The 13,877-nt window shown below is 33.5% G+C and overlaps 1 protein-coding gene across 1 annotated transcript in view; it reads left to right on the forward strand.

Moving 5' to 3' along the window:
* LOC108910970 (neural-cadherin-like) overlaps positions 1-13,877 on the forward strand; it is a 313,375-nt gene that overhangs the window by 288,755 nt on the left and 10,743 nt on the right. The window contains exon 8 of the mRNA XM_018715762.1: positions 3,049-3,290. Coding sequence (XP_018571278.1) covers positions 3,049-3,290 — 242 coding nt within the window. The remainder of the gene's footprint in view (positions 1-3,048; positions 3,291-13,877) is intronic.

Raw genomic sequence — 13,877 nt, forward strand, 5'->3', positions numbered from 1 at the left:
TTTTAGTCTTATTTCTTAGAATTTCGCGATGACTGTCGCTCCTAAAAATTTTGAGCTAAGAAATCTGGAAACTAGACATTCGGCGCTTTAAAATGCTTTTTTTAAAACCTTGATACGATCATTTTTAACTGAGATACAGCATTCTGAAAAATCACTAAATATTCGAAAAATTTTTTTGCTCCCTTAATTTTTTGCGGAAGTGTATATACAAGGTGTTTTTAAATGAAGTAGCAAAAATAGTGCCAGTGAATGTAGAGCTAAAAATAAGAGGATTGAAGTAAAAATACCTTATATGAAAGGAGGGGATTGAAATTCACATTTTAATTTATTTCTTTAACATGGGGAAAACACGAAACTTGGTATAAACATCCTACTAATAAAGTGACAACTGTTCAATATTTGTTCGATCATTGACGTATTTTATAAAGGAGTGAAACAGTCAACCCCATTGCAATATTTTATTAGAAATTTTTTATATGAAGCAAATTATTTATTTAAAAATAATTATTCGGATTTTTACCTCTTGTAATTTTTCGACAATACCTATAGTTTTCTAGTAAAAAAATTAGATGCGTCATCGTTCACTAAAGAGGTAATTGCGAAATTTTGTAATTAATGAAAAATGTTTGATAACTTATGACTATGGGACATGTATTAGGTAAAGTTATGTATGTGAAATAAAATTTAATTCAATGAAAAACAAGAAATGCAAAATTAAATTTAAATAATATTCTCGAAATAATTTCCATTTTGCTGCAACCATAACCTAATATGTCTGTTGAAGTTATAACGCACTCGCACAAACAGTTCTTGGTTATTGCGAAGGTCATCTGTTGCTTGAAATATTCTTACGCGTAGCACTTCTAAGGAGGCAACAGGAGTGGCATAAGCAATACCTTTTATGTGTCCCTACAAAAAGAAATCCATAGGCGTTAGGTCAGGTGAACGTGCAGGCCAACAAACAGGGGCATCATGACCACGACCAATCCAACGATTCGGGTAATTTCAATTTAACCATTCTCTAACAGCAAGTGTACTATGTGCAGGCGCCCCATCGTGCATATACCACATCACCTGACGTGTAGCGGGGTGTACATCCTCAAGGAATGTTGGAAGATTTTCGTTCAAAAATCTAAGATACTCGGTCGCTCCAAGCCTGTGTGGAAGAATAAAATGACCTACTAGTGTATTTCCTACAATTCCCATCCAAACGTTTAAACTGAAATTATGTTGACATCTTGAAACAAATATTTCATGAGTATTTTCTTCCGACCATGAATGAACATTATGAAGGTTTACTGCACCTACTCTAGGGAAATTTGCTTCATCGGTGAATAGTATATTCATTAGAAAATTTAAGTCATACCTGGAAATATTAATGTACCATTGACAAAAATCCACGCGGTTAGATAAATCAGGGTCATTCAATTCATGCACGGGGTGATGGTGAAAAGGGTATAAAAGATTTTCATGAGCTACATTCCACACAAGACTGTGAGAAACTTGCAGTTGCCTGGATACCTGTCTTGTGCTTGTACCACAGTCTTGTTCTAGATGTTCCAGTATAGCTTCCTCAATTTCAACAGTTCGGACATTACGCCTTCTTCCGGCACCCCCACGATTGGGCTGAATTTTACTAGTTTCGCGAAGCCTTCTTTCCACCGAGGCCAATGTTTGTCTATGAGGAATCGGTGGGTTTGGATATCTTTGGTGGTATAATCTTACTGCAGTGTTACTATTTTTTCTGGATTCGGAAAACACTTGCATATCGACATATTCGTCATTGGTATAAATATTATTTGCCATAATTATTCTGATAATAAATTAATCAATTGGTACTAGTTATTGGTTGACAGAAAGTGTCAATTTATTAATATGATAAATAACAATTTATTTGCTATGACATCCGCCTACTTTATTTTTACAAATTTTCGCAATTACCCCTTTAGTGAACGATGACGCATCTAATTTTCTTAGTAGAAAACTATTAGTTTTATCGAAAAGTTACAAGAGGTAAAAAAGTTGCACAATAAATCAGCCTTCCCAATAAATATTTTTAAATAAATAATTTGCTTCATATAAAAAATTTCTAATAAAATATTGCAATGGGGTTGACTGTTTCAGTCCTTTATAAAATACGTCAATGATCGAAAAAATATTGAAAAGTTGTCTCTTTATTAGTAGGATGGTCATGACAAGTTTCGTGTCTCTAGCATTCTTCATGTTAAAGAAAAAAATTAAAATATGAATTTCAATCTCCTCCTTTAAGAGGGTATACCTTTAAGAGGGTATACCTTTAAGAGGGTATATCGCTTCAGGGGTGCAACTTTCATATAAGGTATATTTACTACAATCCTCTTATTTTTGGCTCTACATTCACTGGTACCATTTTTGCTACTTCATTTAAAAATACCCTGTAGAGTGGGAAGCTTAACTGAAACAAATTCTGTATCTTAATAAATAAAGGTTTGTCGCAAAATTCCTAAAACACGTCAATTTTTATTTCCAATGAGGCATATTACAAAGAAGTTTGTTTATTTTTTTAATTATGTGGGGGCTTGCAGCAACCCCCAACTTTTTCTATAACAGAAGGGTCGGTTGATAATTTTTTTTATTTTAAAGCTTCTTCAATTGCACATACAATTACGTATTTTTTACGTATGTTCTTCAAAAATTTAACACTCTTATCTTGAATGCTAAACCGTTTGGTATATGTTCATACGGACTTTTCTCCTTAAATTGATCCACTTAAAATATTTTACCTACTCAAGTAACACCCTATAAAAAATGATGGGACCAATCTCATCAAAGTAAAGTAAAGTAAAGTAAAGACCAATATATTTTTTTGATCTATTTGTACGGACGATTTCTGTACCGAAAAAAACACCATCAAATCCGCCACGGCGTTTCAGTAGCGTAGAATGGATGACGCGTGGTGTGAGTAGAAACCTAACCTAACAATAATAATCGAACACCCCCTCAACGGCCCCATTCGTCGCCGCCACTGCGATTTGCATGCCTAAACCGTCTTTGCGTGACTGTGTACAGTTGCGGAGAGGGGCGCGTCATGTCGCCCGACAGCAAGGACTGCATGGACAAGGACGAGTGTCTGGACTTGCCTTGCCTCAACGGCGGCACGTGCCAGAACCTGGAGCCGCGGCTGCGGTACCGCTGCATCTGCCCGGACGGATATTGGGGGGAGAACTGCGAGCTCATTCAGGAGGGGCAGACGCTCAAGCTCAGCATGGGGGCCTTGGCGGCCATCTTAGTCTGCCTGTTGATCATATTGAGTGAGCAGCCGGTCTTTGGTAGACTGTCCGTGTCTGTAGGTCCAACGAGTCCGAATATATATATTTTTTTTCTTTAAAAAGGGTCACTTTAAATACTGATATCACATGATGGATTACTTATTGTACTTATTGAAAGATACGGGTACTTCGTTTCGTCTCAGTAGGCTTAATTTTCGAAATATACAGCACACAATTTTAAAAGAATTTATCTATAAACAAATTTGACTGGTATTTGGTGGCGCATCCTTATTTTATGTAAATAAACTTCAAAACTATTTTTATTTTTTGAAAAAAATATAAATTTAAATGGCATAGTCTTTCCTAAGTCAGATGAACATATGTAAAGACGCCTAGCAATAAAATTTAATGAGCGTCCCTAAAAAAGTTTTCTGCTACAGGTAAAAAATAATAATTTGTACCTATAGAATGTGTAGAAAATTTCTATTAGCAACTGAAATTTATGGTCCAGTCGCCCAATGCGTCTGTGTTTGTGCGCTGTTTGCCCGCGCGCACTTTCTTCAACTGGGCGTATACATTTCTACTACCTTCACAGTTAGTTCGACCAGGCCTGTATATGGATATGGATAAATAAATATGGGAACAAGTTTTTCTAATATTTTCGATTCAATTTGGACCAATTTACTTATACAGAGTGTAACTTTAAATGGGAGTCAGTTTTTCAGGGGTTAGTTAAGTTGCACTTAAACTCTTGTCTACGCCGTTACTGGGCAAATCCCAAACTCAGTTGTATATATCGGCGTGCTACTTAAACCTAATATAAAAAATTACATGGTATTAAATTTGACGTCTGCACTGAATATCTTTATTGTTACTTAACATTTTGCAACACAATATTCACTGAAATACAAGGTGTTCTAGAATTTCTTTCCCTTCTTCTTTCTTTTTATACACAAAAATTAAAAAAATAGTTTATCCTAATTCTTCCTAAAAATCTTGCTAAAGGCACTACAACTTTTTAAAAATTGTCTTAATTGTGGATTTTATTTTATATCCTTAGAATGACCATATTCTTATTTTTATTAATAGAATCGTTCCTTGACCATTCTGTAATTTAGTATACTTAAGTCTAAAGATTTTCTTGTTTTACTCGAAATATATGGCAGATTTCAAATTTCATAGTCGAAAAATCTTTAAACTGTATTTGGTATTTGAAAATGCAATTTAATAATCATAAGGGAACATATAAAACAGTTACGGGTTATACAAATGCGTCCTAAAAAATAACGCCCTATATGCTATCTTCTTATATATCACTCAAATAAAGATGCATACCAACTAAGAAGTTTCTATCTCTACCCATTTTAAAATTATATGAAATAAAATACATATGTGGAATAAAATTTTAAATCTGTTAATTTTTTATGTGAAATTTTTCATGAACAATCTACAAAAATCATTGCGAGACACAGTAATTTTTTTTTTGTTTTTCTAATACAAACAATAAAAGGAATTCAAATAAACTCAGAAAATTTGCCTTAATTCATTTTGAGTTTGTTTTGGTACTCGTAGCCAACCTACTGGGCTTCCACAAGGCATTTTCCATTTTATTTTTGATTGGTGGTAATCGACCAATTCAGTGCTATGTATAATTCTCTTCCAACCATCAATGGGACTGATATGAAAATGAGGAGCATCTCCATCTTTTCTCCATAAAAGAAATTCAATAGCGTGTATAAATAGTCACAAAAAGGAATACCAGTCTAAAATAATTTTTTCAAGAAAACTCACTGCAGGTACCATTTTACATAGAACCAGGTTACACGCCACTGATTATACTGATGGAACTGAAGTTGTACCAGTTGAAAGACCTCTCTTGATTTATGAGTTGCTCCAAAGTTCGTTTATAGATTCACGAGATACAGCAAAAGATTTTCCCAAACTTTACCGTTTTTTATCTCGAAAAATAAGCCTCCAAAAACAATAGTTTACAGAGCAAGTACACCTATTTTCAATAAATAATCAATTCCTGTAATTTCAAAATTAAGTTCCATCACCCTGTATGTTTCAAAATGTTTAAAGTTATCTGAAAATTGTCAACACTACAAAATATCATTACTTTTACTACCGGTTACTCATTTTTTATAAAATATCCTATACAATTTGGAACTAATACAATATTACAAAAACATTTGGAGTATCCAATCATTTCAGCATCATATACCGGACTTTTTACGACTTACAGACGCGGTATAAACTATAGTAGATGTGCTTGCGATGCATGTGCATGTCATCCCGGTTGGATATCGACAGCCTTTTGTTTAATGTAAACAGAGATTATCGCCAATCGATTTCCCTTCTAGTTTTTACTGACGCGGAACAGAACAATCCAAAATGACAGAGACATTGTTTGAAGTTGTGATTACACTTTAACTGCTGGGAACAGCAAATGGTGAATTGACCGAGTGATACCCCATTTGAGAGATTTCAGTTCCCTATCAAACGCTTTGTTGCAATTATTCGATAACTGGCTTTTTTATTAAGGTCTTTTGTCGAACTAGGATTGAATAGTGTTCGGTACGTTTCATCGAGTATTTGTTCCTCCAGATCCTCTAATATTTTAATAACATCGTTAAAATATAAAAATTGAAGTTTATTAAAATACCCGAATTGCTTTGGTTTTACAAATTATGTGAAGACTTTAACCGTGTCTCTTGAATATTATACAGGGTATTTTTAGAACATGTTACCAAATTGTAACAGGAGATACGAGATATCGTTTTATGGAAAAAAATTCCTATGAATGTGACTCCAAAAATACTGATCAAATCCAAATGAAACTCTGTAGAAATCTTTAAATATGTTGGAAAATAATTCTTTTATTTAAAAAATTGTTCGATGTATATTAATAGACACAAAATAAATCGATTTTGATAATCCGAGAAAAAAAAACATTTTTAGGCACCTTAATCTTACATTCGAAAATCACAAGTATCGTGATTGTTGTTTTCAAACTTTTTCAAACAGCATTTTTTTATTACAAAAATTCTACAGTTGCCTTACTAACTCGCCAGTATCATTAAAAAAGTTCATTTCCAATATCGTTTCCTCGGTACCAATGACGCCGATTGGTAGTTTTACTTTATTTTGAAAGTATTAATTCAAATAAATTTAAAAAAAGTCCTAAAAATCATATCAAATGAAGTAAAAGAAAATTCTTTCATACCAAAAGTCTAACTACAGGGTGTATCTTAAGTGATGACTTTAATTTCAAGGGATGATTCCTTGTCATATTTTAAGCAAAAAAGTGCCTATGAACATCGGTCCGCAAGTGCTTCGTTACAGAGATACAGGGTGTCAAAGTTGGGAAAATAAATCGCATTTTCTTAAATATCTTTCGACTGATTCGAAATAATTTAATGAAATTTCATTCACGGGGTTTTTTTGGAATGACAAATTCAAAGCTGTGGTCAATTTAGGTGTATTTTTTTGAGGTCGCCACCGGCAACGATTTCGGCCTCTTTAATCCATCGCAACTTTTTTCTGCTACCCTGTATGCCATTTTGGACTAGAATAATCGATTCTCCTACCTTATCTGCTTAANATCACCCCTTGAAATTAAAGTCATCACTTAAGATACACCCTGTATAATTCAATGCTAGTCAGGACATTTAATTTCTCGCAGTATCTTCATTAAGAATCTTGTCTTATGAGGTTAGATGGATACAAGTTTTGTGTATGTAGATTTTTAGTGTAAGAGAATTTTGTTTTATTTTATTTGATACGATTTGAATTAGCTTATGCATTTAAAATTAAGTAAAAGTAAAAGAGCTAATAATAAAATATATATTTTTAAAAATACCAATAATAGTTTAAAATATTTAATAATATATCGGTTTAATCATCACACTCAAATAATACTTTCAAAAGATAGTATAGTTCTACATATGTTCATGAGAAATTGTTAATTTCTTACGAAAATTTACACGATCAAATATGTTTACCCAGTGCTGTAAAATGCCTCGTTATTACACACCGTATGTCTTTTATTACGCAAGAATGACACTCTTGTATCTTAAATAAGTTGCCATTTTAAGATGTTTAAAAAATATATATTATTTTACCACACACCACCACAGACAATTATTGTGTTTGGAAAGAAATGATCTGATTATGCCATATGTATATCTTCACAGGGATTGAGTGTTATTAATTCTGATCAGTCATTTCGGAGTCACTTCAAAAAATATTCTTTTCAGTTATTTCAGTTTAATAACATGTTTTGGAATCGCCCTCTATAACAATATATCGTCAAATTTGGACACGGAATATTCCCTTTCATCTTTAACCAATATTTCATTGTCTTACACCGTGTATTTCATTTAATACAGGGTGTATATAATTGAAAGCGCAAATGATGCATTGATAATGTTGAACCCAAAGGATGATAATTGGATCATATACTAGTACAGTCAGTCTCAAGTTGCTTCATTCGCATTACAGGGTAATTAATTTTTTTGAAAAACATAAATACGCAAATATTCCGAAAAATTTCTGACGTAAATAAAGGAACTTAAAAGTGAAGAGTTTTACTGAATTTGTATGCAATTACCTATATCCACCAGTGGCGGAAATACTGGGTTGCTGAATATTATATAAATTCGACAAGTTTATTCGATTTCTAATTGTGTTTCAAAGCAAAAATAACCCCATTTGATCAATAAAACGAGTAATTTTCGAGTTATTATTTTTTAGTTTAAAAAAAGCTTGCCACATATCTGAATAAAAAAATAATGCCAAAATTGTTCAGTCACAAAGAAACGTTTATGGAATTTTGTTCAAATATATAATTTTAGTACAATATTGAGGGTTGCTTTCGCTGTACAGCAAAAATAAAACGCTCTCTCAACGGTACAAATAAAGTATTTTTATTGAAAACGTTTGTGGAAAAAGACGTATTGTCGGTTCGAGCGTTTGCTGGGGAGTCCCTCTTGGCGTGGAGTCGCTCGCAGAAGCACCTGGTCCTTAGCGCCAATCTGCCGGGGTCGTTTTCCGGGAACCCTGGTGCGTCCGGGCAGTGTCAAGATGGCGCTATTGATGTTGTACTTAAAATAGGTCACTTGCGAACATGTGTACCCACATTATTATTATTTTTTGATTCAATTGTTTTGTAAGGTTAAGTTAAAAAGATAATTAGTCAATTTACGAATAAAATGGAGGTGATACTTTTTCTTTGAAATACAGTTGGGAATAAAATGAACTTATTGAAATTACAAAATATTCAGTGACGTCGAGATTCTGATGTACCTACTTAATGATGGTGTCTCGAATTGTCTCCGCCACTGTATGCAAATTGAGTTAATTTTTCCTTTTATTTAATTAAGTTGCCGCCCTAAGTTTACATTAATCTACGTCAAACATCTTTCGAGATATTTGCTTATTTGTGACGTTTTTCAAACACCCTGTATGTAACTCGCAAATGAAGCAACCTTGGATTGAGATATGTTTGATCCAATTATCATCTTTTTGGGTTCAAGATGATCAGGGTACCTTGTGCTCCTACATTTAAATACAATCTACATAAATTTTACCACACTTTCGATATTTTCATATGAACAGTGTTCGCTGTAATATTTACGACTTTTTGGGGTTGCCGTGTTTGTAGCACATCCGGAACGAAAAACTGCAGCCCAGTTCGTAAACATCCATATATCTCCAATCAATTTCCCCTCTGACCTTTTTTCAATCCGAATTTTTAGTGACACGCGTCGCCAGTTACATCCACCGATGCCTAATTTATTAGCGATAACACGGCGCGGAACCTGTACGCAGCGATGGGTCATATTTCCCGTTTAATAGGCGTCATATAAATCTGCTTCAAGGTCTGATTAATGGGCCGGCCAAATGTACCGTTTTTGCCGTGCTGCAGAATTATGTATGCGATATTCCGCAGCGTCAGCTCTATCGCTCCTTCAAATCGACGTAAAAAAGGGTAATTTCCGTCGCCGGGGGGGCTCGTTCTATTTTTAATCCGCCGGGAGTGAGAGCCTTTTAAAAGCCCCGATTTTACGCGTAGGACAATTTTTCATTACGGGTTTTAGCGCTAAAATTTGTTTTTTTCGGTCGGTTTGACGTGGGCGGAAAATAACTGTTCTTTGATTAACTGCCCTGTTTCTAACTCGATGTTGATGATCTCAATGTTAAAACAACGGAAAGGCCTTGTAATAATACCAGCATATACAGGGTTTTTGATGATTAACTGTAAAACCTTGCTGGTGTCATTTTAAAATTATTTTATTAAAGTAAGTAACACAGAATGTAACGTTTTAGTCCAGGCAGTAGAGCAGTAAAAGTAGGCTTTGGCGTTTGTGTTTGAAGTCATCTATTTTGTACAGAAAATCCCAAATATTATCTAGAATAAAAATCCGAGTTTACCTATTCCAAAAAAACATTGCTAAATTCAGGGGAACAACAAACATACAAAAAGAAAACGAAAAATTACGCGTTTTCCGACATATTTTTCCCTGTAACATTGTAAGTAAGCCCTAAATAAAAAAAAACTCATTCTTTATTTTTTGTTTATTTGACGATTTTCTATAAAGTTACAACAACTGCAAATCAAAAAAGTTGAATTTTGCGTTAACAATGGGCGAAAAATAGTAGAAAATCATATTTGGAGCAATTTTTAAAATAAGTAAATATTTATAAATATTGATGAAACTTTGTGAACAAATGGTAAAATATATGTCAATTCTACCCTAAAAATTTTGCAGTGATCGATCTTGTGGTTTTCGATTGACAGGATTGTTAATTAAGAAAATTTCGAAAAGTGTTTATCGCGTACAGTGGGTTTAAATTACGGTTTAGAAAGGGCACACAGTTTTTTTAGAGGTACTTGTTGTCATAATAAACAATGATCAATATTAAAAATACCTATTTTTACACTTTTATAACCATTTAGAATTTTTTTAAATTTTACTTTATAAACAATTATTTATTGTCCAGGGAATTTTCGATGCAATCGACAAAATCTTGCACGCATAAAAACTACGTCGTAACCCCTTGCTTTTTAGCCAAATACGACAGCATTCTACTGTGTAGATTCTGAGACATAGAAGCGTAAAGTTGACTTTTCTCGGGAACGGTAGCACTTACCAAGACGATTTGTTTTTTAATTTGATAAAGCAAAATGAGAGGAATATGAATATGTCATCAAAAATCAATAAATAAGTAATTTTTGCACGAATTTTGAGTTTAAAGAATTATGCCACTTTCGTTTACTTTTAAAAAATAGTTATATTATGGTAATCAAGTTTTATTAGTTTGTGTTGATCAATGCATTCAACGAAAATCACGTTTTAATGATTAAATAAAAAATATATTTTTTCTTATTTAAATGATCTCTCTGTTAATTCATTGAAAAATAACAACATTTTCTTCTATATCTCAGAATCTACACAGCAGAATGCTCGTAACCCCTTGCTTTTTATGACAAGTATATCTAAAAAATTGTGTACCCTTTCTAAACCTTAATTTATACCCACGGTACACGATAAACGTTGTGAAATTAACACTCCTGTCAATCGAAAACCAAGCGTTCGATCGTTGCAAAATTTTTAGTGTAGAATTGACATATGTTTTACTATTTATTCACAAAGTTTCATAGATATTTATAAATATTTACTTATTTTAAAAATTGCTCCAAATATACATAAGATATTCTACTATTTTTCGCCCATTGTTAATGCAAAATTCAACATTTTGATTGATACGTTATAGAAAATCGTCAAATAAACAAAAAATAAAGATTAACTTTTTTTGATTTAGGGCTTACTTTCAATGTTACAGGGAAAAATGTGTCGAAAAACGGGTCATTTTTCGTTCTTTTTGTATGTTTGTTGTTGCCCTGAGTTTAGCAATGTTTTTTTGGAATAGGCAAACTCGGATTCTTACAATAGTACAATTTTTCTGTACCTACAATAAAATAGATGACTTCAAATACAAACGCCTCAAATACTACCTCCTCATAATGGTACGAAATGCCTAAAAACTATATTGTGTAAATAAAAATATATTCCAAATTGTACAAAAGTGGAGATACTGGGGTTTTTGACCCAACTGACTACGAATTTGATACCAAAATTGAAAAATTCAAAATGGCGGTTGAAATTTGACATGAGTGGAATAAACTAACGGAAGTGGATATTGGGGTTTTTCACCGCACTGATTATGCGAAAATTCAATTTATTGTAAAGCAGACAAATTACAATTCTTAAAAATTCGTCATAAGATCATGTTATTCTGTCGAATATTGTTGAAAGTCACGGGCTCAGAGTTAAAGTTTTTTTTATTTATTCTTAATATTATTTGTTACTCAAATTTTAATACGCATAAATGAATACTTGAGTGCTTTGAGTTAAGAACTTAGCACATCTGAGCAGGTCAAACGGACCTCGGAATCGGATTAAGCGACCCCAAGAATATATAGATACATTGGTTTACTTTGTTGGCAATTGATTCTCTACATTTGACCATGAATTGACCTTAACGCAGACTTGATCGGATCAAACGGACACCGGATTCGGATTTACCGTCCCGAAAAACATATAGATATGGAGGTTTACTTTGTTGGTAAATGTTTATCTACATTTGACCTTGAACTGACCTTAACCCAGACCTGATCGGATCAAACGGACACCAGTTTCGGATTTTGCGATCCCAAAAACATATAGATACCAGTCTTGTCTTTCAGATATTCCACTTTTTTTTGTGGGGCTGTGAATGACAAAATTAGATTCCTGAAATTATAAAATCAGTATGCATCGACTATCCTTTTCTATGTCATATTCCAGTATTCTTTCTCTTTATTTACTTATTGATCTTTACTATTCTACTTATATGTATTTTTCCAAACATTATTTTTATTTATTTTATAATAATACTCTTTTCACTTTTTGTTTGACATTAACTAAATAATTAAATTAAGATTTATTTCAACTTTTGCTTTATTCATATCGTAAAATTGAAAGCGCAGCTAAGCGCAGATGTTTTTTTTATAATATTATAGTAAATTAATCATAGATTTAGCCCTGTGGTGCCTTATATATATATATNGTTGCTTATATATAACTTTTAAGTTCACTTTTCAATGATTTTTCATTTTTGGCCAACTTTTAGGCATTTCGTACCATAGTGCGCCTGGACTATTTACAAAAGTTGAGTTAGACGGTTTGTAAAACCTCAAATTTTGCCTGCCTTACTTAGGTCAGTTTAAGCGTGATTTATAAAGCAACACAATTTTATTTTCAATTTAAGCACGAGTTGCAAAACCGGGCTTATATTTTTCAATACAAGGTCCAAATAGATTTTAAAAAAATATCACAATGTCTCGCTTTATTTCGCGGGAACGGCGTTCTTCTACATTCTACATTAAACAAAAAAGAGCTTCTAGCGACCGCACTGTTGCACTGCATGTAAGGCTCGCCGCACCGTACATAAAGCACGTTCCATTTATGCATGTCGCATTCAGAAAACTTCATATTCTTCTCCTCTCTCGTATCCCCAACCAACCGAATTCAGTGCCGGAGCAACGGGACGTACGATTCCTATCGCCCATCGACAGCGGTGAGTAATCGTTTCTGTGTAACCCGATTTAGATGTGGCCAGGGCTACAAGGTCCACGACAGGACCTGCGCCAACGAGAACGAGTGCATGTGGCTGCCCTGCATTAACGGGGGCATCTGCAAAGACCACGAGCCCCCCTTAAGGTACACGTGTATATGTCCTAAAGGCTATACCGGAAACCACTGCGAGCTAGAGCTGGCCTCCGTGGGGGCAATCATGCCGTCCAGGGACTTCATATCGACGGTGGTAATTTGCTTGTTGGTGTTGCTGGGTAAGTCTTTATAACAAGAGAGGAATGTTTACGGACGAAATCAGGGAAAGTATTTCGTTGAATTTGGGGGCCAGGGAAGTAAACATGTTTGTTTAATAATTCAAGAGGAAAATTTTAATTTCTACAAGTTTTACACGTTTTTCTTTCGTTTAAAGATACAAATAACAAATAACACAATACAAAGCAAACGTTTAAAAAACAATGAACAATACTAGATATTTTTAAATTATTATGTAACAAGCTCGAACATTGTTTTTTAAGATCTATTTCACTCATTGTCAGGCCCGGATCTAGTGGGAGGACTACGGGGGCTATTAAAGCACTGATTTTGTAGGATTTGGTTGGTTTTTAAATTTTATATCAGTTTTATATAACTCGCTGATTGCGGGACTTTTTTTAGAAAAAGGACCTCCGTAGAGCTTGCAGCCCCAGGTTCCACCATAGGTTAATACGGCCCTGCTCACTGTATTATAATCAACCAAATATCATAATGGTTTTTATCGGTGACAAAAAATCACCTTCTACTACTAGGTATCTGACTTGAATTTCGAAATACCTGTATACATATAAGTAAATATGACAGTTCGTGATATAATCTTGTCAAATACCAAAACCTGTCAAAATATTTGCCTCGATTTTGTATTTCCGAAAGGTAAAATTACTTAAACCTTTCCAGCTAAGCTGTTGGTTTAAGCAAGAAAAGAAAATAAGTTCTGATTTTAATAGTAAAAAGC

Source organism: Anoplophora glabripennis, unplaced genomic scaffold, assembly GCF_000390285.2.
Source record: "Anoplophora glabripennis isolate ALB-LARVAE unplaced genomic scaffold, Agla_2.0 scaffold24, whole genome shotgun sequence".
NCBI lineage: Eukaryota > Metazoa > Arthropoda > Insecta > Coleoptera > Cerambycidae > Anoplophora > Anoplophora glabripennis.